Source organism: Cryptomeria japonica, chromosome 7, assembly GCF_030272615.1.
Source record: "Cryptomeria japonica chromosome 7, Sugi_1.0, whole genome shotgun sequence".
In the NCBI taxonomy this organism is placed as follows: domain Eukaryota; kingdom Viridiplantae; phylum Streptophyta; class Pinopsida; order Cupressales; family Cupressaceae; genus Cryptomeria; species Cryptomeria japonica.
The window spans coordinates 503,841,241-503,867,382 of record NC_081411.1 but is presented as its reverse complement, the minus strand read 5'-3'; the positions used below and the strand labels follow the sequence as shown (position 1 = coordinate 503,867,382).

The following is a 26,142-nucleotide window of genomic DNA, read 5'->3' as shown; positions in this document are numbered from 1 at the left end:
AATGAAATTTCTATCAAATAACCATTAAAGATGAAATCAACAACGCTTGGAAACTCTTAGATTCAAGTGAAAATAAATAACAGTCAGAATACTCTTATGTGAGAAAGTAAAAGGATGACAAGCATTACTTGAAAGCAGGAAAACCAATGATATTGAAATGCAGAATTTTTTATCATCCATCTCAAAGACTCAACACAATAGACAAAATATGATAAAATCTTTAAAGATCTGATTTCAGAAAGAAAACTTTTAACAAAGAAAATCAACAGCCAACAAAACGAGAGCACGGAGCATTCTCGATGAATTTTTGCTCAGTATAAATTTATCTCACCATTCCCTGTTTGCTGTCTATATAACCAGAGGATTGCACTGCACAAAATAAACAAAGAATGGTCAGAGAGACTTGCCAAATGATTTTGCTTTAAATATTTTCAGAAGGCTATACAAAAGAAATACACAATACTCTGCACAGTATCAAACATAACATAAGCCATAGACTGTAGCAAATTAAAAACGATGTTCAGATATGAAACGCAACACACAACACAAACAAAGAATGAATCATATCCAATAAGCAAGCAAATGATCTAGAGAAAAAAAAGAGTCAGATTTCAGACATGTAATTGAATCATTTTACTCGCACTTAAGATATGTGAGGTCTTTTTTAAAAAAGTAGAATATAAAGTTTGTAGAGAGTCATGTGTAGACTGTACTATTATACCTTGTCCTAAGTATAAATGTTACATGTATACAAAGACTCTTAGTCCCCTTTTTATGTTTTGCAATTTTTTGTCCATTGGGAGTGATGATACACATTGTCCATTGGGAGTGATGATGCACACTTGGACTTCTTGAGCCCATTTTTGGCATTTTGAAATTCTGTCTGAATTCCTCTTAGACACACTTCAGGACCCTTTTGACCACCCTTTTTTTGTTTTGAAATTTAGTCAGAAACGTAGTTAGCATTACTTATGTTTTTCTTTGGATTGTTGTTAATAAATAGTTAAATGATTACCAATGGTCATGGCATAACTGACAACTATTGGACCCTCTAAATAGAATTGTCATAGTCAAGGATGGATTCTGATTTGTCCCTATCTGCTCTATAGTCAATGTAATCAAACACTACCTTCAATAAAGCAATTATTATGTTGTTCATCTACAATCAATCTGATATAAACTTTTCTTAACTATGTATTTGTGATATTGGAAGCGTAACATTGTAGCAGTAATCATTTGGTGTTGTTGCATTGCAAAGTTGGGTCAGATTTAAATAGAATCAAAGTCAAACAATAATAAATATTGACAACAATGTTGGAACGATGGCAACATAAGTGGATCGGCCAATTGAAGAAGCCATTGAAGCAAACCAAGAACAAACAAACAATCTCTAAAAAATTAATGTATCTATGGGTTATGTCTATATGAGAACATATTCAAGAAAAATCCAAAAGAATTCAACCATCACAAAATACAACCTAGAACTATTTGGCAATTACAAAAAGACATGAACGCATTACTTGGTTGCCTACCCTAAAACCTTGCCAAGCACTCTATTATACTACAAAACCTTTGTATCAAACATGACTATGAAGCATATAGACAACAATAGTATAGTAGTGAAAAGAAGGTGTCATTAGGAGGAAGAGGAGTGAGTGAAGTACAATACTGTACCACACAAAATTAATGCTATTAAGCCCAAACAAAGGTAAGAAAAGGTCACAACAAGGTCAAGGGATAGATCAGGAAATCAGCTGATTTCTTCAACTAGTGAAACATCAAGAACAAAGGAGAATGTGAGAAGTGGCCAAGGAAAATTCCACCACCACATTGTTGGAGCTGAAAGGTAAGTCAAAACTGAAGTAGAAGCATAGGTTGATTTCATAGCTATGAGTAAGGAAATCGAGGCATTTAACCGACTTTGAAGAATAAGCTACATCCAATGGAAGAAGAGTGAACAGAGGTTACCAAGCAACCCTTTCTTGAAGAAGGAAGCATTGGTCTTTCCAACCAAGTTATGTCAGATGTACCAATAGAAGATTCAACCGAACCATCAAAAAAGGACGAGCTCCCTCTTAGCAAGGGAGGTTTCAATTCTAAGATGGAATTTGAGAACCAACAAGGTCAAGGGATAGATCAGGAAATCAGCTGATTTCTTCAACTAGTGAAACATCAAGAACAAAGGAGAATGTGAGAAGTGGCCAAGGAAAATTCCACCACCACATTGTTGGAGCTGAAAGGTAAGTCAAAACTGAAGTAGAAGCACAGGTTGATTTCATAGCTATGAGCAAGGAAATCGAGGCATTTAACCGACTTTGAAGAATAAGCTACATCCAATGGAAGAAGAGTGAACAGAGGTTACCAAGCAACCCCTTCTTGAAGAAGGAAGCATTGGTCTTTCCAACCAAGTCATGTCAGATGTACGAATAGAAGATTCAACCGAATCATCAAAAAAGGACGAGCTCCCTCTTAGCAAGGGACGTTTCAATTCTAAGATGGAATTTGAGAACTTCTTTGAAGGAGATGAAAGAGTAACAAACAAAAGTAACATTAAAGGTATTGAAAATTTGTTAATTGAGAACTCTAAGCAGAAGATGGATTGGATTGGAGAGATGGAGTTTGAAGGCAACACTAGAAGTACACAAATCACCAAGGTCTCTAAAAGGGTTGAGGATTCGGATGTGTTGCAGGACCAAAGGAATGTCCATATCAAAACTTCTTGAGAAGGTGTAGATCACCACAGTTGCATCTAGGGCAGCCAACAAAGGTCACTACACCAACCAACCCAAGTGTGGAAAGGCAAAATCTACCTAAATTCATTATCAAAGGATCTGATGAGCCAATGCAGCAATGTAAAACTTGTAAAACCATTTGGGCTGCTAAAGGGAAAACTCACCACATTTCTTGGTTGTATTCATTTCCAACCACATTTAGGGAAGTGGTAATTCTATAGTACACAACAGTCCTGCCAACTAATGTAAACGCATGGAGGAAGCTACACAAAGCCTTTGAGCAAGAACTCAAACTTCTTCATGATGACAATGAGATTGTCATACAAATATACGACACCAAGCAAGGCATGAGAATGTGCAAGCATTAAGTGTAGGCTCAAAGAACTACTGAGGAAATGAGAAAAAGAATTGACAAATCAACCAAAGAAATGCAGATTCATGCCAGTCTGATACCTTCATTCCAAAGAAAAAAGAGGTTCATTCCACCTCTATCACACAAAAGAGGCATATAACAGAGCCACAGATATTTAAAGTGAAGATATAAGATTCCCTCACACTCTAGATGAAAAACTAAAACAGGATGGTGACTCAAAGGAACATAATAATAGTAAAACAAAACTATTTCGAGCATTAAGAAGGGACATGCTTGTATGGATTGTAAGACAAAGGGCTGCACCAAGGCTAACTACTCCAGAAAAGATGTTCTATCAGGTAATGAACCATTTGACCAAGGACTAGTCGTATAATTGAAGCCAGCAAATACTCTTTACCCAAAGAGAGCAATCAACTCGACCCACTACACCTCTAAAGTTGTGGAACGAAAAAAAACACATCTTCAAGCAGCTATTATAAGCAAAGGATAATAATAATAATACAAGACAAAATAATAATAGTGGGGAAGGTCATAGTTGGATAAAAAGCCATTGAAACATAGAAGATTGTACATGACCCAAAATGCCATTAGACTTTTTTAAATTTATGCTCAGGTCGTTGATGGTGAACTATGAACAAACACTTCCTATGATTCGTCCTTGCCATCAACTTTTCGATGTAAATCACTTGGAAAGCAATTCGTTGACATGCAATCAAAATAAAGCTTCAAATGATGGTCATACTACAACAAACAAGAGAAAAACAATAGTTGCAGACCTTCAATTTGAAGAGGAGTTGGCCAATGAAGAGGAAGAGAGTGAATGGGAGAAAGAATTGGAGAAGGCTGAACGAAGTCTAGCACCAATTCTTTCCTATATTCCTGTAAAACTTGTTCTTCAACTTGGAGATTCAAGGCCCACCACATAGAGGGGTAGGTTGATCAATTGCAAGCTCCTATTGATGCATTGGAGATCCCTCCAGTAAGTCTCATGCATTGTGAATCCATATTTCAACCAATAGTTGGATCATTGGAGCTTTCAAAACCAGCTTAGAATAGTCAATTAGTTGTAGAGCAATCCCAATCACAAGAAAGATTTACTTTCATCCTCTACAAATACGCTTTCCAACTACCCACACTGCTTCATTAGGGCACCCAAAGTTGCAATCGATAGAATTTCAATGACCAAACCCTTCTAATCTCGTTGGTATGGTGCAATATTTCATACAAAGTTTGGATCCTATGATATGCTAGAGGTGGCTGATATAGCAAGGAGCCCCACATTCTCTGCAGGTTTTATAGGAGGCTTTGCACATATTTCTAGACCAAAAATGGTCAAAAGATGCAAATTGGAATTGCTACTAGTTCAAGTTCCTCCTTTTGGACAGTTGAATGGATAAATTTTGGCTGGCTTGTGTTCTATTGAGAACCACTTTCAGTATCACCATTTAATGCTCTAGATTGAAATATATGCCCAAAGAAAGGCCTCAAAGGAAGCAGACCAAATGGTTTTCATTACTGCTACTCTAAGTAGAGAATTGGAGGAACAAAAATGAAGTTCTAGACATAGTTGGTCTAGCAAACCGAACTTATTGATGCACTTAAGGTTGAATTGGAGCAGCTGAAGAGGCTGTGGTTCAACTCAAAACAAAGGTCACTGAAATTACTGTGCCACAAGAGCAAGCTCAAAAGAAACTTGTGGAGGTAGCACACACGGTTAAGAGCCCCTAGGAACACGAAATCATAGCCACCCATCACCTGAAACACAGTAATGAAATTCACAAACTTGAGCTGCAGTACAACAATTACAAACTACTAGCAAAGCGTATTCCATTTAAACAAGACCCACTATAATTCCACGGATATTTCATTGGGTTAAGCATTCAGGGGCAGTTGAATGGCAAGCAAATGTGGCAGCACATGAGGAGGTAAAAGGCGAGGGGCAGGTTCCTCACATACACAGCTTGATCCTATCATGGATAGGACACTATTGAGGTTCCCGTTGGTTCCCAAATCAACAGATCCCCAAACCCTAAGGATTTAGCCACATTCCTATCAATAAGTCCAAGGCTAGATTTGGCCAACAAACAAGATTCAGTCATTAAGACTGCAATAATCTGCACTTTTGGCTCTGCAACACCAAGGCGGGTAGACCTTAACAGTGCCTAATGATTTTCAGATCTACTCATGGATTGACACTGTTATATAAAGCAGATATCTCAATGAAAATATACCAAGGAAAGGAAGATAAACCTTCGGCTTTGGCTACAACCTCAGTTTATACCTTAGGTGCTTGCATTGAGATTGGCTATCTAAGCTAAAACTACTCCTATTGCAGAAATATAAAAGGTTAAATAAGAATATAAAAGGTGAAATAAGAATGGTTTTGAAAACTTAAACTTGATCGATGCCTGCCCAGGGTAAACAGAGTCCAATCTACATAATATCATCGCTTGCTATGAAACACGCTTTATGCACATTTGAACATATTATAACTTGCATAATTTGTTCAGAAAACCATAACAGAATGACCAATACTTCCAATCAAACAAATATTGCAGTAGTTCAGAAAATAGATTTTAACTCTCTTCTTGAAAGAGACCCACATTCAAACTACACATTCCTACTGGAGGAAGACAAACTCATATATCATTAATACAGAAGTTCATACAACATGTGTACAGAATGTATAAGGCAATCAAAAAAAATGATCTTCATTTCATTAATCATCAAAAACATCAGTTCACATTTCAAGGGGACATTTGTAGAAAGGAAATATTTGACAGTCTTTGCATTCCTCTTGGCCTATTACATACTACTTAACAAAATTCTTCAGAATCCAATCTCGTCACAATGGCCCTGAATTCCCTTTTATAACACTAAGGGAGCAAAACATGTGTCAGGGCGATTGTGACACTTGTCAAAATCCTAACTACTACATTTTACAAAAAACGCTACCAAGTAGCTCAAAATCTTTTTACGTATAGATCTTCAAAACTCATTTATTGTAGCTATCTGTAAGGATGTCCAGTGGAGCCTGGAGCCGCACCTTTGATGAAATCTATCAGATAACACGCTCTCCACTTGCATTGACCACATTAATGATCTAGATCTCGAAGCTGAATCTGATACACCTTGATTGGTAGGACGTGGTTGGGCATTTATATCAGCTCACCAAAAATACCAATCTGCAAGGGGAGAAACAAAAAGGAGGATACCAAAAAGAGATACAATCCCACCTACTCATCTTCCTCGGGCACATCTTCCTCCAAGGAGCAATATTTTTTATGCCAAATGTCAACATCATTTGTTGGCCAAGCAAAAGATTTCAGGCCCTGTAGTTTATTCATTGCTTCTCTCACCCTTTGAGAGGGCATGGTTACAGTCTCCAATGAAAATTTAAGATTAAGAGAATCCGCATCAATAATTTTATCAATAATCATGTGGTAGGCATTCTCTTGGTTAGGGCATCCAAAACCTTATTAACTGCAGCTGTACAATCCTCTCTCCATCTGGCAAGATCTTTCATCTATCCTTCATCTGTCAAAATTGGGGGAATCTCCCACTTCTGCAGGCCTCTGAATGATCTGATCATCTCTATCAAGGCCTTCTTTTCTTCCTCCACGTAGGGGAGTTCTTTAATCAACAAATTGAAATTCTTCCATGTGGTTCCCACAATTTGGGGTGCTTTGGGGTCATTTTTTATTGCTAAAAGAATTTCTTTTAATTGTTGACCCTTAGTAAACCAAACATTCCTAATTGGTTGAAAAAATGAAAGAATGTTATCAACTTGATCACATAATTGTGATACCAAAGAATAAGAAGCATGGACTTCATCCAAGTGGCCTAGGACACTGTTTGAAATCTGCAATATTGTCGATTTCCTTATGTTCAAATATTTCTTCTCAGCCTCTTCTTTTATCTTTTGTAATTCCTCTTTCATTTTTCAAGCTCCTCAGGCTTGGGACCCACTGCAGATGTTGAGTTCCTTTCAGCCAAGTCGTTCTTTAGCTTAGCATTTTCAATGAAAAGCCTTATATGGTCGACATTCAAGGCCACATGTAAAACTCTAAGCCTCTCATGTTGCTTTTCCTACTCTTCTACGACAAGCTTAGCAAAATGTGTAGCATGCATTGTCACAATGGCTACCTCTAATGTAGTTGTATCAACAAGAGTCCTCACCATTGCATCACCCTTTTTATGCTCCATCCCCCTCAAAACCACAAGCTTGTCTGTGCTAGGAGCCTTAGACCACATAGCAAAGGCCGTTATACTTGGGTTGACTCCAAACCCATGCTCTCTGAATTCTTGTGCATATATGGGGTCTTCTTGCCTCATTACTTGATCAAGAACAAAAATCTCCTCAAGGTCCCATCCTGGTACCAAAAGGATTCCACTCTTCTTAACTAACTCCCTTCCTTCCTCAGGAGTGCACCTAATGCTATTCTTATCAAAAAAAATTAATTTCTTCTTCAGATAAATCTTTAAGCCTCTCTCAACCAAAAAGATTTGAATTCATCTAAATTAACAAAATTGTCATCCGACAAGAAAATTTTAGAGGCAATTACCCTCTCATCAGTGACTTCATCCTCAAGGATGACACTTGGGATGATTGCCCTATCCATATCTGTTAATACTTCAGCAGCCTCATCCTCTTTGAACGCATCATGGGGAGGGGAAGGTGGAGGTACACTAGTGTCAATTTCTTCTATAGTAATGGCAGCAAAGTCCGACATCTTTGCCTTTCCCTTCTCTACCTTACTTACTGCCATGGGACTTGGTTGTCTTGCTCCTTGAGTTTCCTTCCCCTTATACTTTACCAAGGGGTCAAATGTAGGCCTTTCCTCCTCCATCCTACTAGGTTGTTTGGCCTGCCTCCAGGCCAACTCATCTTCAATCAATTTATCAAAACTTCTGACCTTGCAAGACATCCTAGCAAAGTCATTGTGGATATTAGCACAAAATCCCTGGAATTTAGGGTCCTCTTCTTTCCTCTCCCTCTCCAACTTACTCAAGTAATTCCATTTTCTTCTCCTTTGCAAGGGCTCAGAGGGGTATGCATTTCTAATCAGGTCTTCTCTTTCATCAAAATGGTGGATAAAACCCCTCACCCTCAATTTATTTGTTCTAACATCATTTATGTAAACCCTCTGGGTCATAATGCCTTGCTTGGCCCACTTTGAACCTATAGTTATTTACAAAGAATTCTTGTACTTTATCAAGGGTGTCACACCCTACATTGAATTCATTATATTTTACCATTTGGGGAAGATGTTGCCACTTCTTTTTTGTTCTTATTTGGTCCTTTTCTAACCATAGCATCTGCCAAATGAATTCAATGAATGCAAGCCTAGGTGTGAATGTGATGGGCAGCATATGAGGCGCTTGATTGCATCAATACACCCTTATTAATGTACAGTTGGAGTAAAAGAAGAAATCCCCAAAATTATGGGTAAAGGCACCCTCAAGATATTCTGCATTGTCGGCTCTGGTACTTCTAACCCTTAAAACCTGTACTATGTCTTTTGGGAGCCTGGTTAATTTGACTCCCATCATCATCAAAATTCTTATGACAAAGCAATCAAAGAATGCACAATAATCTGAATATTTGGACCTCTTGTCCCACACTTGGGTCCATCTCTGTACTGGCCAGCTCTTATGTGTATTTGGGTCAAAAAGATTCACCTTTAAGGATTCCTCCCACCCAGTCATATGTTTGGATAAAGAATCAAGTGGCACAACAATGAATAATGCTTGAATTTTAGACCCTCCTTGAGGTTCCTTGCATTGATCAAACCCTCGTGCAATTTCTCTTGAATAATCTCAGCAAAGTCATATAATTCGTTTGTATCCGCATGCTGGATTTTTATTGCCATCATCATAAAATCCACTGGCACTACTGTCAGTCCACATTCTCCCAAAATCTGACAAAGAGCATAGTAAGTTTTTGTGAAATAATCTTCAAAAAGGGTCAAATCAAGTGGCTCCACTTCTGAGTTCACAAGGTAGCTCTTTCCTCCTTTGAACAATTTCCTCAAAGAGAGAGGCAAAATCTTCTGCCTATAGAAGTCCCTTTTGGCATAATACTCCTTTAACCGCTCCTCATTTATCCTTATAAGGGCACTCCTATCCAAATTAAAGCACTCTATCATAGCATCTTTTGATATATCTATTAATACATGGCCTGTGGCCATCTTAACTGTCATACTCTGATGATGATAGTTTTTAGCCAATTTCTAATCAGCATTGGCTCCACAAATACATTTGGGACCACTAATTTCCCCAGATTGAGACTCAATAGGTTTGAGACCAGGATAGACTTATCTCTGTTTCTATTAAAATAATAAAATATATCCCATCCCCTGTCATTGGTGTGGGCATCTCTGCACCCAGACTCGTGATCACCAAATGCAGCCTTCATGCCCTCCTGCATGATTGAGCCATGAAACGATTCAAGGATGTCGTGATGAAGACTCCTTCCTTCTCTCTTCTTTCTCTATTCCATTTTTTCAAGCTGCTCCTCTACTTCCTTTGAAATTTTCTCAGATGTCTTGGATGGAGCCAATGGGACAGAGGATTCTGCAAATGGCTCAGATTGAGCAGGAGCTCGCTCCCCTTCTGCAGGAGTCTGCTTTGGCTTCTTAGGAGCCCGGGGTGTGGCTTTCTTTGCAGGGGCTTTCCTCTTCTTAGACTCTGAGGCCTCTCCTTGTGAGTTTTGCTCTTCAATGGGTGGATTCTCGGCAGATGAAGCTTCCACGGATGGCTTTGGGGCAAAGGACTTTGCAGCTACTCTCCTCTTTTTAGTGGGTTTCTTGGCTTTTGGAGGAGGGCTAGGGTGATCTAATGACTCCTATTCAGTAGAAACTACAATTGTTTTGGTTACCCTCTCTCTTTTGGGTTGAGGAGGGTTCTCCTTTGACGGGGCACTAGGTTCAGCTTCAGAGACTACACTAGCAGTAGCAGGAGGGGTAGGGTTAGCAGCAGGTGCATTTGCAATCTTTGGTAGGCGATGGACTATGGTGAGTGGGATAGCATGGATGTTTTCAGGGACAAAAGAGCTTGTCCCTGCAGCTTGTGCCTTTGCAGCAGATGAGGTGGGAGTGCTTTCAAAGGAGGATGCCATTATAATGCTTTTGAAGTGGAGAGAGAAAAAACACAATTCAAACAGACGGGACCTTCCCGCAACTAGGGCAATTAACACAACTTTTCTCCTAAAAACCCTCCCAAATAACAAGACAGTTTACAGAACGAAAATGTATGGTTTTGCAAGTAACTTACTAGTTTTAGGACGCAATTTAGTCGTTCTGGATGCACTGGTTCGCTCTTCAATCGCCTTGGAATTGCTTTGGTTGCTCTTTGAATGTCGTGTGCTTGCAAATGTCTTCGAATTTTTCTTTTATGGCACATACATTGATCACCATTAATTCCTACGTGCATGGCATCCTGGGTTGGTGGCTCCAAAGTTTGAATTCAATTGTTGATTGCACAGATGAACGGTTGAGATCACCCCTTAATTGTCCTTTAATTGCTAACATGGCGCGTAATAAATCGACTTCGGCCACCTTTGAAAACTCTAAAATTTCAAAGCTTCATTGTCTCTCAAGCTTCTCTCCTGCGGGATAGCGGGGAGAACTACATTTCTTCTTCTTCATCACCCCACGTCACCTTTTTGAATTGGATTGCTCTCCCGCAGGGAAAATCTTTCTCATCATCCCCATACATCTCGTTGTCCCGTGATGTGTCGATTTCTTCCTTTAAAGAATCTGTTGCTCTTTGTTCTTCATGTCACGCTCTATCACTACGAGATAGCGGGGGCAGCTATCCCACTCTATTCCTTTTACCCCGCATCACACTTCGCGAGCTTCATTTACCCTCGTGGGATAGCCTTCGTCCACCTTTCATGTCTTCCCTGTTGTCCCGCGAACTGCTTCGTTTAACTTGATCTACTTCGGCTTTTATCTCCTTGTCTTCATCACTGCGAGATGGCAGGAAGTAGTGACCTCCTTAGCTATCTCCCCCCCGCATCGCTTCTCTTATCCATATTTGGACCCTGCAGGATATGAATCTCCATAATTCATCACTGTTCCCGCTAGCCCACACAGGCATCACACCTCAGTGAAGAACCTTTTGGCATTGGTCTTTGTTGTTGTCACAGTAAGGCGGGGATAACTTAGTTAACATTCCCCCCCCCCCCCACATCACTTTTTGCTGACCCTTTTCAATCGTGCGGGGTAGGAAGATTACTAGCACCTCACTCTTCCCACTACCCCGCATGGGGCTCCTACGTTCTCCTTCTTCACTCCTAGCAGAAAATCATTAATGGTCCCATGGAATGGCGGGGACCACCCAGTTTCCTTTAATACTTAACCCGCAACACTTATTCTTTTCTTCTTGAACCCCCGCAAGGTAAAGATGACTTCATCTTTTCTTAAAATCACGCAAGGTAGCGAGGACACTTGTTCCTTGCTTATATCTTTAGCCCACAACGTTAATGAACACAATCTATGAGCTCCGCGGGGCAAAGTCTTCAACACAATTCTTGAATCCCCACTGCCCCACGCGATGACCCGATCATCCTTACAACTACGTTAAGATGACACCATGCGGGGTAAGTATTTCCACTTCCGCCAACTGATTTCTTAGCCTGCATGGGCAATTTTTCAAATATGAAGGTCGCTCGGGGGTAGGATCTCCATCAATAGTAACACTTCCCGCTATCCCGCATGGCTTGAACTATGGCAAGTGACCATTGCGGGGTAAGATTCTTCAACATCTGAACGTTGATCCCACTATCCCATGTGGCTAGAGATATTAAAGTTGATACTGTAAATGATGTTCAATTCTCAATTCAATATGCAAGTTATATTCTAGTGTATATTTTCTTGATCTATGTATTATCTATTTATATGATAAATCTGACTATCTTCTTTTGTATGGCAGGTGAGAGGAGCGTTTATTGATTTCAATATCCTTCTCACAAATGCCAATTGATATGTATATGCAAGCTAGGTACGATCAAGCAATGCCTTGACTGGTCATGTACAAATGCCAATTGATATGTATATGCAAGCTAGGTACGATCAAGCAATGCCTTGACTGGTCATGTCTTTTAGACATGACCGATCAAGACATTACTTGATTGTGCCCCTTGGCTTATCGCAGTAATTACAAACAGTGCATGTTTAACAAACCGATACCAATCGGTGTATGCTTAACTTAACAACCGATACCAATCGGTGTATGCTTAACTTAACAGCCCGATACCAATCGGTGCGTATTTACCTTGCCACCCGATATCAATTGGTGCAAGCTTACATTGCCACCCGATACCAATCAGTGTTTAGTTAATCCAATAATCATTATTGTTCACTGTTAAATATATTAACTGATATAAATCGGAATACATTGGTTAGCCCGATTTATTAATCGGTGAACACAAATAATATAACCGATATTAATCGGGATTCTATGCTATAGGATGTTTATCGATAGTTTAAGCATTTGATCGAACTAAGTAGATTGATCATATACAAATGAAGAATGGTTATCAAATGAAGGATTAATAGCTTGAAGTTTTTCATCATAATTTATCGATAGGATAAATGATTGAATGAGAGACTTCATTTATCTCTCATTCAATCATTTATCTTACCGAAGCTATCATGCATTAACAGATACTCAAGTGAATTTTCCATGCATGTGGAGACTTAAAGAAAGGGTAGAAGGGGTTGCTGCCTAGGGATACACTAGGACATTTTAAACTCGGGACTTAGGCATCGGAGGCAAAATATGAAGCTTTAAGACAGGTCTAGTAAGGTGACCAGCCCGATAAGGAAGCCTAACACGCGGGGCTGGTTAACTTATGACCAAGAACCCTTCAGGAGACAACTTGTAATTTGGACACCGGCTATTAATAGTCAACTGCAAAATATAACAGAGCCTAGGGGATGCGAAGGTAACATAAGCAAAAAAAATTAAAACCCTTCAAAAACCCAAAACCCTAGGCATTAAAGCACACACATAGTCTCCCTAAGAGTGAAATTTTGGCACCTCCAACAATTCCTATTGAGGATATCTACTTTAGCAATACCCACACAGCAGCAACAAACTTTTTAGAGCTTTACTCGTACACAAAATTTAAGACATTATTTTTATTGATACAGAAACTTGAAGTTCATATGTATTCAGAGGTTGAACTTGTTTTTGGTCTATGATATGTATTAAACTCAAATTGTGATTTATATATGATTGACATCAGCAATATGTTCTACAAATTCAATATATATGTGTGTTTAGGAAAAATATTTTAAAAAATTATGTATTTCATGTTTGATAAATTACCTGAGTTTTTCCCCAAGTTTTTGTCAAGTCCCAAGTTTTTTAAAAATTTGGAACTGCTAGGTTATTGCCCAATTGATGTTTTACAACTATGCTACTATGAGTGGAACAAACACAAAATGGCAATCATGGAAGAGTTTGTGAGTCCTAACATCCTTTAGCTTTAATGGATGACCAAGTCTGTCACATTGTGGTTGAAGGTGTGATCTGTAATGTCCCGTTTTCTTCAAGTGATAATTAATTAATTAAATGTTAAATAGTCCTAAGTCCTATGGGATTATTTATATTTAATTAATTAGCAACTAGACATACTTTATTTTATAAAGTGACTTTATAATAATGTCAATGACAAATTATAAAGTAAAGTCACTCTTGAGGGGAAAAGTAAATTAAAAGAGAAATAAAATAAAATATTACTTTCAAAAAGGAAAAGTATTATAAAAGGAGGAAAAAGTGCAATGAGGATTCATTCTTGAGTTGTCATTTTCAAAGAAACTTTTCCTTGAGAGCTTGAGAGATTTAGATTGCAGATTCAGTAAACCCTAGAGGATTTGTCTATTTGGACGGAAACCCAGATCAGCCCACTTGGTGAATTCATCTTAGAATTCACAATTGTGCTTCATCATTCAATTTGGAGAGATTTGTGGAGTTTCAAAGTTATATCTTTGTAGGTTGAAATATTACTAGAAGGGTTTCAAAGTTATATCTTTGCAGGTTGAAATATTACTGGAAGGGTTTTGAGCATCATTCTATATCATTCTGGTATGTACAAACCTATTCATAGATCTGTTGTGTAATGGCAGATTTCTGAGTTGTATTTGGACATGTTTGGCCTATGTATTTGGATGTAATTGCATTTTCACAATTTTTTATTTGTAGCAGCAGACTGAATAATCCTGAAATCAAATTTGTTCCATATATATGTTTGTATCTTTTATGCCATGTATGGTTGTATGAGTTCTTGATTGAAGATATTATCATAAGGGATCATTATTGGCATGTGTTTGCTGTCCACATTTGTTGTAACCAGAAATATAAATCAGAATTCTATGGTTTGGAGCAAAAAACCAAAATGCAGAGAATTAGGGCAGAATTGAGGATATTATTTTCACAATTATAGTGCATATCCTATTCAGGATATTTCAGTGGTATCAAAGCTGGTGATCTTGCTAGCCTGTTAGGGTTTCAGCAGTGCATGTCAGATTTTGCAGTTGCATGTGTGTCGAATGTTATTGCATGGCAATTTGGTGAATACCCAGATGATTGCATATCAGTTTAGGAGCAGTCTATGAAGAGGGTTACCATTGCATGTTATTTCCGAGCAGTCCTAGTTAGTGGATTTGTGTTGCATATCAGTTTGGTGGATAACCAGATGGTTGCATGTTACTTCTGATTAGTTTGGTGGATACCCAAATAGTTGTATGTTGTTGCATGTCAAAATTTATGGTTGCATGTTGCTTCTAATCAGTTGCATGTCAGAATTTATGGTTGCATGTTGCTTCTAATCAGTTGCATGTCAATTTGAAATCAGTTGTTTCAGCCACATACAAGAAGTTTATAAAAGTTCACAACAATGGGTAGAATTATAGATGGAAGATTGCCACCTACTTTCCTTCTGAAATCAACGTCACATACAACAAGTGTAAAAAAAGTTACAGCAGTGGATAAAGACGGAAAAAATTCATCAAGGAAGGATAGAAGGGATAGTATAGGTCCACAAAGAAATGATCGACATATGGACGAGCTTATGAATGGTATGAATGACTTCTTTCAAGCATTTCAAAAATATCAATCAGATATGTCATTATTGTTTGAAAAATTGCTTTTGGAGGAAGAAGCTAAGAAAATGGATAAGAGGCATAACAACGATGAACACATTGAAGTCACTAAAGATGAGCATATAGATCATTCCAATGCTGAGAATCCACTTGAAGAAGAGGCACATGAGACTTGTGGCAGTTATGGTAATGCTGCTGAAAGGGAGGAAGTTAATTCTGATTTGGTTATGCATAATAACAACGGTACATTAATTTTTCATGAACTATTACTTGAACATGCATCTACAAATATGGATGTTGTGACTAATAAGAATGACAAAATAGTAGCCATTGGTACAAATTCAGATTTAAACAATGTTGAAAGAGACATTGTTCATACATACGAAGGTTTCGTGGAACAAAGACTTCTAGCACAGCATGATTTGAATGATCAATCTATGGTTGAGGAAGAATATGTGGAAGAGTGTGTGGAAAAGAACATTATTTCAGATCAGAAAGACCTAACCCATCACGAAGAACTCAAGGAATCCACCTATGTTTCAGCATCACACCATCATGACTCTTGGGTGGGACATAATGCTTCAAAAGAGGAATTTTGTGAAGAGGTCAAGGAGGTAGCTGATTTTGAGAGGCATGACTTTGAATGCAAATCAGGAAAACAATTCTCTAAGGCAGCCACGCCCGTGGGGCAACTTTCACATGATGCAAATTTCAGTCATAAGATAGGTGCTACAATTTATGGATCAATCAACAATGAGGTGCATAAGAAGGAGCTCATAGATCTAAGCTACTTGCAAGGTATGACAGCCCTTAGTAAGTTTGATATTCCTTGTTTTGTACACATGATTACATTGGAGGAATACTTGTTAAGATCACATGAGGTATATTGTCTTAGAGAGCTGATTAAAGAGACTAAGAGATTGCCGAACAAGAAGATCCTACAATTTGATAATGTCTGGTTTGTCATGGATACTTCACCATGGAGTTGGTAGGAGGCAAAAAACATAACAGCTAAGGAGGTGCAGGTATGGATTAGTTTTATGATAGCTAAGGCAGCTAGGAGAACATGTGACTTCTTCCTGAGGGGGTCAAATGGTAATGGATCCTTGTTTGTTGGTGATAGTGGAAGCACTCCCAAAATGATTCTAGGTCTGATTTTTCGTTCCAATAGTGTTGTTGCCTTTTGCACCAGCAACATGGAGAGGATATACATGTCTGATTTTGCCCATATGATGAATACCTTTCAGATTTTCATGAGACTCATCAGTCCTAGAGTGATATTCTCTGATGGAGATTTGATGAGGGACATTTATCCCTTCATTTGCAGCTTATATGATGATGTTCATTCACCCCACTCTTGTATAAGGGTGAATGGAACAGCAGGTTTCTTTTGGACAACGGTTTGTCACCCAATGTTTGTAATGATTCACATGCTTCCGTGGTGTCTAGAGAGAGTCTCTACGAGGATTTTTCAGTTTATATCAGAGTAGAGCAGCATAAACATGGTGGAGCAAGGCAGAACTTTGGTAAATTTGCTAATTACATGAAGAGGATCATTGTTCTTTTCAAAGTTAGAGTCTTCAAGATTCTCTTCACATCTATATTGCCGCATTGTCTACTTCATGTGAGACCATGCAAAGGTCCTAGATTAATTTGGCATCCAGGTATTGGCTGGAACATTTGAGCTTAATGCAGATTTGATGCATGTGATTGCTTGAGGACAAGCAATCTTGAGGTGGGAGGACTGTAATGTCCCCTTTTCTTCAAGTGATAATTAATTAATTAAATGTTAAATAGTCTTGTCTTATGGGATTATTTAAATTTAATTAATTAGCAACCGGACATATTTTATTTTATAAAGTGACTTTATAATAATGTCAATAACAAATGATAAAGTCAAGTCACTTTTGAGGGGAAAAGTAAATTAAAAGAGAAATAAAATAAAGTAATAATTTCGAAAAGGAAAAGTATTATAAAAGAAGGAAAAAGTGCAATGAGGATTCATTCTTGACTTGTTATTTTGAAAGAAACTTTTCCTTGAGAGCTTAGCTTGCAGGTTCAATAAACCCTAGGACGGAAACCCTAGAGGATTTGGCTATTTGGACGCAAACCCAGATCAGCCCACTTGGTGAATTCATCTCTTTGTGCTTCATTAATCAATTTGGAGAGATTTGTAGAGTTTCAGAGTTATATCTTTGCAGGTTGAAATATTACTGGAAGGATTTTGAGCATCATTCTATGTCATTCTGGCATGTACAAACCTATTGATAGGTCTGATGTGTAATAGCAGATTTCTGGGTTGTATTTGGGCATGTTTGGCCTATGTATTTGGATGTAATTGCGTGTTCACAATTTCTGATTTGTAGCAGCAGACTGAATAATCCTGAAATCAGATCTGTTCCATAAATATGTTTGCATTTTTTATGCCATGTATGATTGTATGAGTTCTTGATTGAAGATATTATCATAAGGGATCATTATTGACATATGTGTTTGCTGTCCACATTTGTTGTAACCAGAAATATAAATCAGAATTCTATGGTTTGGAGCAGAAAACCAAAATGCAGAGAATTAGGGCATAATTGAGGATATTATTTTCAGAATTATAGTGCATATCATATTCGGGATATTTCATGATCCCAGCTCTAGTAGATGCACACGTTGAGGTTATGAAGTTGTTGGTCCAATTGGTTTGGCTAATATCAATATTGAGTTGTGTGATATTATGAGGGATGCTTATCTCTCCTGTCATGAATAGTTTGAATGGTTGGCAGGATTGAAACCTTTTTTATGTAGGCTATTTTTTTATTAGTTGGCCATTATAAGGATATTGTTTAATCCAAGGAGATATTTTTTTATGTTTTGTAGCCAGTCTCGTGGGCCTTAGCTGTGGCCTATACAGGCAGGGTTGTAAGCTTTGATGCCAATCTTTTTATCACTAGGCAAGGGTCACTAATAAAACTTCTTTTTATCTATTGAAAAATAGAACAATACCTAAATAACAAATTTTGGATCTTATAAAATATAAATTTATCCACAAAAAATAAAAATTGAAGAACCAACAGATGGCATTTTACATTTCAGAAACTCTATGCAATGAAAAATTTAGTTCTTATCAAATTTGAAATGATATCAGCTATTCCACAACTAACAATGATATTTGTAGACATTGAAAGGACAAATGATGTAATATTTGAAAACAATATTGCAATAATAAATTAAATGTTAATACCTGGAAGCTTGCTCATAGCTGTAAAATTTTACAGCAGAATTTGGTACTATCCTGGCACAATTTGTACCATTTCCTTTAAAAAGACCACGGATTCCTTCTGTATTCCAAATATAACGTATTCCTTGAATCGTACCATTGTACTTGCGGTTAAGAGGGTTTTGAACCTGTAGGGTACAAAACCTGTAAATCGCCTCAAGATAACTAATGGTGCAAGAACACAATTTTACATCAATGAAACAATTAACTTACAATAATATCTTAAAAGAGGTCAAATAGAAACAAATTTAACTTTTTTGAGTGCATTCTACTATTATGAAGAACTAAATGGTGATGCAAAAATGAAAAGATATACACACGCAAATCTCACATCAAAATATCTCAAATAAGGATATCTGTTATGCATTGATTTAGAAGAAGATTAACTCCACCTCAGTTGACTGGTGACCAAAAGATACTGTATACTTGCACCCAGCCACTAGACCTACCTCAATTTAATCATTTCCCTGTCTTCATACTCCACTTAATATGCCACACATATATGTTATCAGATAGGTTTAATCTCTATCCATCAAGACTACTTTTATAAGTGGCATTAACCCAATGGTTTTTATGCTACTTTGATTTTTGGCTAACTTCAACATCCTAGCAGCCGATACTAACTTGCATTAAGGACTACTATTTCAATTGTACAAAACAATAGTTTGTGTATTAGAAATTTAATTTCTACATTCTTCAAACAGGATTTCTACTTCCATAATTCTCTATTCAGGTTAAAGAGATTTAGGAACATGTGACGATGTTGTTTATGATAAATTTGGCAATCCCATTGAACTTTGTTGGTAATCTGTAAACTTGTACAATTTAATTCTTTTATTGTCTAAAATTCTAAATTCATTTTCAGGATTAAATAATCAACTCGGTATGAAAAGAACCAAAGAAGTTAATTATATCATTTTAACAATCTCAAAAGTGGCACTGTGCATGTAATTTCATAAAATAATTAACTAAATGCTTAACCTGAAGCAGGATTTTCAGTCTCTCTAATGGAGCAACAGCAGAGCGGGACCTGCAAATTTAAATGTCTAAGTCAGGCTGATGCAATATACACTAATATTATTTATAAAAAAGCATTTACAGAAAAAGCACTAATTTGAAACCCAAATTCATAAGGAATAGTTAAGAATGAATAGTGTTAGTAGTACTAAATCTAAAGCCAAATCTTTAATAGGAACTATGAACAAATGACAGGATAAATTCTGTTCATAAAGATATAATATAAGCAATGTATTCCCACAAATTGTAGCATGTTTTCTAGCGCCTCATTTAAACAGATTTGTCAAACTATGAATTATCTAGAGATTGGACATTAGTTATCACTATTCTCACAACAGATTTTAACACTGAAAACTCGCACACCATTACAAAATTCACAAATAGTCTATTACTGACTCTTACAAAATTCACAGCAAAAAGTGATGGCACTAGCAACTTCACCATTTCTAGTCCAGACAATGTTACTTGAAGTCCTTCCGTTTTCTTTTCCTGCTGCTCTTTGCTCTTCAGGTTCTTGTTCCCCTTTCTTAGCTACTTGTACCTATTTCTTGACCACTTGTGTTTGTGCTCCCCTAATGGTTTGTATTTTAATCTTTGTCCTTCCCCTTGGTGGGATTGTTTAGCCGCAATTGTTTACCAATACTCTATTGAGTCCCACTGACCTACTTTTGGTCATCCATGAGCATTAATATAATTTCTTTCTTTCTCTCTTAAAATGATAAATTCCCCCTATTACATTTACAATTTTATTAATTAGGTTTCCCAAAACAACTTGAAAGCTTGAATGACAATTTAAAACACAAAATAGATTTGCTTTCCTATTTTTAATCCTACTTACTCCCACTTCTGCTTTTTCTATTGTGATGGAGGGTACCACATAAATTTTTCCATCATTTTTTACAGTTAAATACATATTATAATTATTTGCATGTCCTTGGTGCATAAATTAAATACCTTTGCACACTTCTATAATTTTTTAATTCTAAAAAGAATTAAATAAACTAAATTGCATGCAAAGATAAAAACAATGTTCCAAAGGATCTCTAGGACGGGGAGGACACAGCGACAGGTAGACAAATTGAATAGATGGCAGGGCACAGCAGGGAATGCCTATAAAATAATATACAAAAACCAATATTTGAAAAATTAATTAAAAAATAGTAAAAGAAGTTGCAATTTATCATTTATGCAGATGTATGAGTAAAATTTAATTGAAGCTGAAAGTTATACAAAGTTATACTAATGTACAACGTTTTGTATCAAAGCAGCAAATCTTAATGCCTTCACCTATCTTGACTGAAAATAATAGCATTGGCAAAGATTCCAGGGTCAAAACTGTTGCCATTAAAAATCTGAAAAACGTTTACCAAGCTCCACCATTATTCATCAAATGAACAAAAGCAGATACACCAATGCCAACTAAATTTTAAGTGGGTTAAACCTGATGTCGTAGATTCAAATCCTACAGAGCGTGATCCTGCTTTTTTTCCGATCTTCTTGTCACTTAAACTGAAAAAGCTGATGGGATCTTTTCCTTCAAAATCAGTAGCAGACCCATTCATAATATGGTCTTAAATCAAATATCCAATTGATCACCACGTCGGTACTGTAAATATGCAGTTACAAATAATCCAGCCAAAGTTATATGAATTAGACCTAACAATATTTTGGATAACAAAACTTCAATCATATTTTTAATTATTAAAAAAGAATAGGGAAGGATTAATAGCTAATCTACATAGTACCTCAAATTGACTCGGAATCTCAATTCCTATTGAGGGTTTTCTTTTCTTTTAAATAAGTCGTATACTGCTTAACCCGATGAATAGGGCTGATGCGAAAATAAGCAAAGCTAATAAAAAACCAAAATAACTAATGATAGTAAGCATGGAAAAAATCAACGAAAAAAAGCAATGATTGATATATATTTTTGTCAGGGAATTACCTCAATTTTATCTAGGAGCAGAAAAAATAGTTTAAATAAATACATACAAATTTAGAATGGAATACATAGAGAGAATAGACAATAAAAAGATTCTGTTATCAAAAAAGTGAAAATGAAATCTTCCACTCATAAATAAAATAAATACCAATTGTGTAGTAATTTTACAATTTATCCTACGTAATAGTCTAATACTAAGTATAAGATGAATGAATTTGAAAATGATTCTGATTAAATCACCTTACATTATCTCTACTGGTCTTTAGAATGAAAAAAACTTTTGCTTCAGCCAAGCATAGTAAAAACACCGTACGCTATAAATGTATTCACTTTTTCGGTTTTTCCATATGCCTTTTTAATTTTAAGGGCAGTAATTTTAGTGAAACCTGAAATCCTTTCTTGTAAAAGAACTTCTAAAGGAAAATAGGAAAAGAATAACACAGTTACAATTCGATCAAGATAATTTCCACTATTCATCAATTTCTTTTTATTCATGAGAGGAAAAAAACTTAGGTCGTTCACACTCAAAGTGCTATAGAAGTCATTAAGTTAATGGCATGACTTTATTTATGGTATTGTAAATACACAATATAAATCATAGTAGCAAAAATCATTTGGGGAAAAAATCGGCAAACCAAAAGTTTAAGATTTTGAAAGAATCAGGAAAAAATCAGCAAAAAATTGGGACTTTTTATTCATGAGAGGAAAAACACTTAGGTCGTTCACACTCAAAGTGCTATAGAAGTCATTAAGTTAATGGCATGACTTTATTTATGGTATTGTAAATACACAATATAAATCATAGTAGCAAAAATCATTTGGGGAAAAAATCGGCAAACCAAAAGTTTAAGATTTTTTGAAAGAATCAAGAAAAAACCGGCAAAAATTTGGGAAAAGATCGGATTAAAAAAACATAAAAGATTGGGAAAAGATCGGATTAAAAAAACATTAAAAATTGTAGAAAAAGAGACACAAACTACTTTTAAAAAAACTTAAGGGCATTTCAATAGCATAGAGATGTAAAGAGCAAATAAAATAGAGTTTAATTTCTAATTTTTTGTTGTCTATATTCATATTGCTGATTACATAGGCAAATATTCAGTTAACTTTTTAAGAGGGCAGTCACCAAATACACCAAATAGTTGTCTAAGTCTGAGATCAAATATTAGCTAAGTCTATGAAGTAACTGAGATCACAAGTTAACAGACAAATAGTAAAAGTGGAAGCCATTTTGAAGTGATCCAAGAATTTCATTGTGATTGAGGCAAGGAGTTTTGTAGGGTTAATTCAATATTTTAGAAAGCTTATCAAATCATATTCCACAATTGCAATGCTTTATATCATAGCAACAAAAATGTTTGGGGAAAAAATCAACAAACCGAAAGTACAATATTTTTTGAAAACTGGGTAAAATATTGGATTTTAAAAAATCGTAAAAAATTGTAGAAAAATAGACAGACTGCTTTTTTTTAAAACTTGAGGGCATTTCCATAGCATAGAGATATATAGAGTAAATAAAATAGAGTTTAACCCATGATTGCAGAAAATAGAATTTTGTTGTTTATATTCATACTGCCGATCACATAGGCAAATATTCATTTAACTTTTTAAAAGGGCAGTCACCAAATACACCAAATAGTTGTCTAAGTCTGAGATCAAAGATTAGCTAAGTCTATGAAGTAGCTGAGATCAAAATTTATCAGACAGAGATCCAGCTATTGTTAGTAATTTAGTAAAAGTGGAAGCCATTTTGAAGTGCTCCAAGACTTTCATTGTGATTGAGGCAAGGAGTTTTCTAGGGGTAGTTCAATATTTGAGAAAGCTTTATCAAATCATATTCCACAGTTGCAATGTTTTATATTCCATCATGGCAATTGGTAAGTTTTTTATATGGGGTAGAATAAAACAAAAGGCATTTGTTTAGCTGAAGTAAAAGATTAGCAAGCCACTAGTTTTAGCGATACCTAGCTTGCAACTACTATTTTAGGTAGAGACAAATTTTAATGATTGTGTTGGAGGCTCTTTTATTACAACTACGTAAGCTTGTTTGTTGTCATTCAGATTTATTTCATGGAGCACTTAGAATATATTGCTCACATAATGAATTGTATGTCTTTGTTTGAGCAAAAATATCATATATCTATATCTATATATATTATATATGTCTTCAAATGTTTAGTGAGCGGCCATTGAGCTCGCAATCTTTTTGCCTTTGTTGAGTCGTTTAGCTCGTGGGTTTGAACAAGTGAAGTGTGGGGAATGATGAACCCCCTAAAAATGGACAAAATAACAACTTTTTCAAGGTTGATTCCACATTGACTCTGGTTTTGTCTCCGAACAACCCTATTTCTAAGCAATTTCGTAATTTCACGAATTTTTCTAAGGTTTTGCAAGTTTTTTCAATGATTTTTTTCACTTTTTTTGCCATTTTGGGGGTTTTTTAACATTAATTGAATGTGATTTGAATGCAAAAAATCATTGAAATTTGGGTCAACGATTTTTTCATGAATCGGTATTTTTTCGAGGAATAAATCGACTGGCTCCAGGACTCGGGACTAATCAGGTATGATCATGATTTTTTGTAGACTATTGCTTCTATGATATAAAAAACATAAAAACAAAATAGAAAAAGAAACAATATAATATTTTGGATGAGTTGTATTTATAATGAATGATACTCCTTAATCTTTTTCTTAAAACGACATGAATGTATTCTAGTGATAAAGTAACCTATGGAAGTGAGAGCCATTACAATTATTAATGCTCAAATGAAATTAATTTCCCCATAATCCGTATATCCAATTGTTGCAATATAGAGACAGGGTTCCTTCCGGAAGCTATTATGAAATTGAAATATGCGAGATTCACTTTTGTTCAATGAAAAAAAAAATGAATTAAGTTGATCAAACAGAGCTGGAGTAACTGGCAGCTAGCAGGATGGTTCTATCCTGATGCCTTTTAATATTAAGCAAAATTATATTGCTATGTTAGAAGCAGGCTAGCTATACTTAGTATACTTCAAATATACCCTTGGTATCATATTGACAATCAAGCAAAGATTGTAGAAGATATCAATAGTTTTCCATTTCCTGATCTATTTCTTTCATGGGATCAATTTACCCTTGAGTTTAGAATGATATAGGGAGCTTAGCATGTCTGGGAATACGAGAGAACACGCTTTTGCTAACATTATTACTAGTATTTGATACTAGGTTATCCATAGCATTACTATACCTTCTCTATTCATTGCAGGTTGGTTATTTGTCGATACGGGTTTAGCTTAGGATGTATTCGGGAGCCCTCGACCGAATGAGTATTTCACAGAAAGCCGACAAGAGGTTCCATTAGTAACTGGCCATTTCGATTTATTAGAGCAACTTGATAAGTTTACTAGATCTAGTTTATAGGAGGTATTAATTACTATACATAGAACCTATCCAATTTTTATAGTTAGATGGTTGGTTGTTCACAAGCTAGTTGTACCTACGGTTTTTTTCTTGGGAACAATATCAGCAATTAAGTTCATACAGCAATAAACTTTTTATAAACTAAATCATGGAGCTATTTATGGCACAATCAAACCCAAATGAACAAAATGTTGAATTGAATCGTACCAACCTCTATTGGGGTTTGCTACTTATTTTTGTACTTGTTCTTCTATTCTCTAATTACTTTTTCAATTAGGAACAGTGAGAATATTTTTCCATACCCAATTTCATTTGGTGAGATCTAATATTTCTATGTATTATTGTTTATGTCTTGAGCATGACTACTTAAGAAAATGTGAAAGGAAGTAATAGAAATGGCCAATAGCACCGAAAGGATCCCTCTTTGGTTGATAGGTATTTTTACAGGTATTCTCGTTATTGGTTTAATAGGTATTTTTTTCTACGGTTCTTATTCCTCCTATCTTCCAAATTATTAGCAAGCAAGCTAGAAATTTGCTCATTTTCAAATGCTTTATTTAAAAGTGCAAACCTATGTAATTCATCTTTTATTTTTTGACATATTTCAAAAAATACAAATTTAAATGTAGTATCTTAATAGTTTCTTCCAAATATAAATTCATATATTTTATGAATTTCTTTTCTAGTGCAACCTTTAGGATATTAACAAGAGTATTGTTGTATGCTACTAATCTTCTCAACGCTTTAGTGTCATTTTTATTTTGAAAAAATCCTTTGTAAAAATATTTGTCAAAAATTACTTTGTAGTTTGTACAATAAAATTGAGACTTTTCGAACCATTTTGATGTCAAACGTTGTATGTTTTTTCTCTAAAAGATCTATATTAGAGAAATTCATGTCCATAGGACGCCAAGTGCCATTATCAATTAATATTTCAATTCGCTCTAAACTAGTCATTTGCAGAGTTGCTCCACATTCTGCACAAACACCTTTTGTTCTACTAAAGATTTCTTATACATAAGGGTCTCACAATTCTCGCACAAAAAACACAAATGCTTAAAACATTCTAAATTGAATCTATCTTCTGCGGGGGTTGTTTCAATATATTCAGAATCCTTGTTTTCCTCATGCATTTCCCTACATTTTTTCTACATATTGTTAATGTACAACTTTTAACAAATAAAATACAAATTTTGATTCATTTTTATTCCATTTTTTTCTTATTCGAAAAAAAGAAATTTACCCATTTGACTCACAAACTTAATCGAGAATTAATTCAATCTTATCATC

At 35.9% G+C, this 26,142-nt stretch overlaps 1 protein-coding gene across 1 annotated transcript in view; it reads right to left on the bottom strand.

Moving 5' to 3' along the window:
- The window catches only part of LOC131060166 (mitochondrial adenine nucleotide transporter ADNT1), a 73,420-nt gene that overhangs the window by 30,965 nt on the left and 16,313 nt on the right, over positions 1 to 26,142 (bottom strand). The window contains exons 2-4 of the mRNA XM_057993296.2: positions 19,468 to 19,516; positions 18,451 to 18,614; positions 332 to 369 (exon numbers count right to left, since the gene is read on the bottom strand). Of these exons, the coding sequence (XP_057849279.1) occupies positions 332 to 369; positions 18,451 to 18,614; positions 19,468 to 19,516 (251 nt within the window). The remainder of the gene's footprint in view (positions 1 to 331; positions 370 to 18,450; positions 18,615 to 19,467; positions 19,517 to 26,142) is intronic.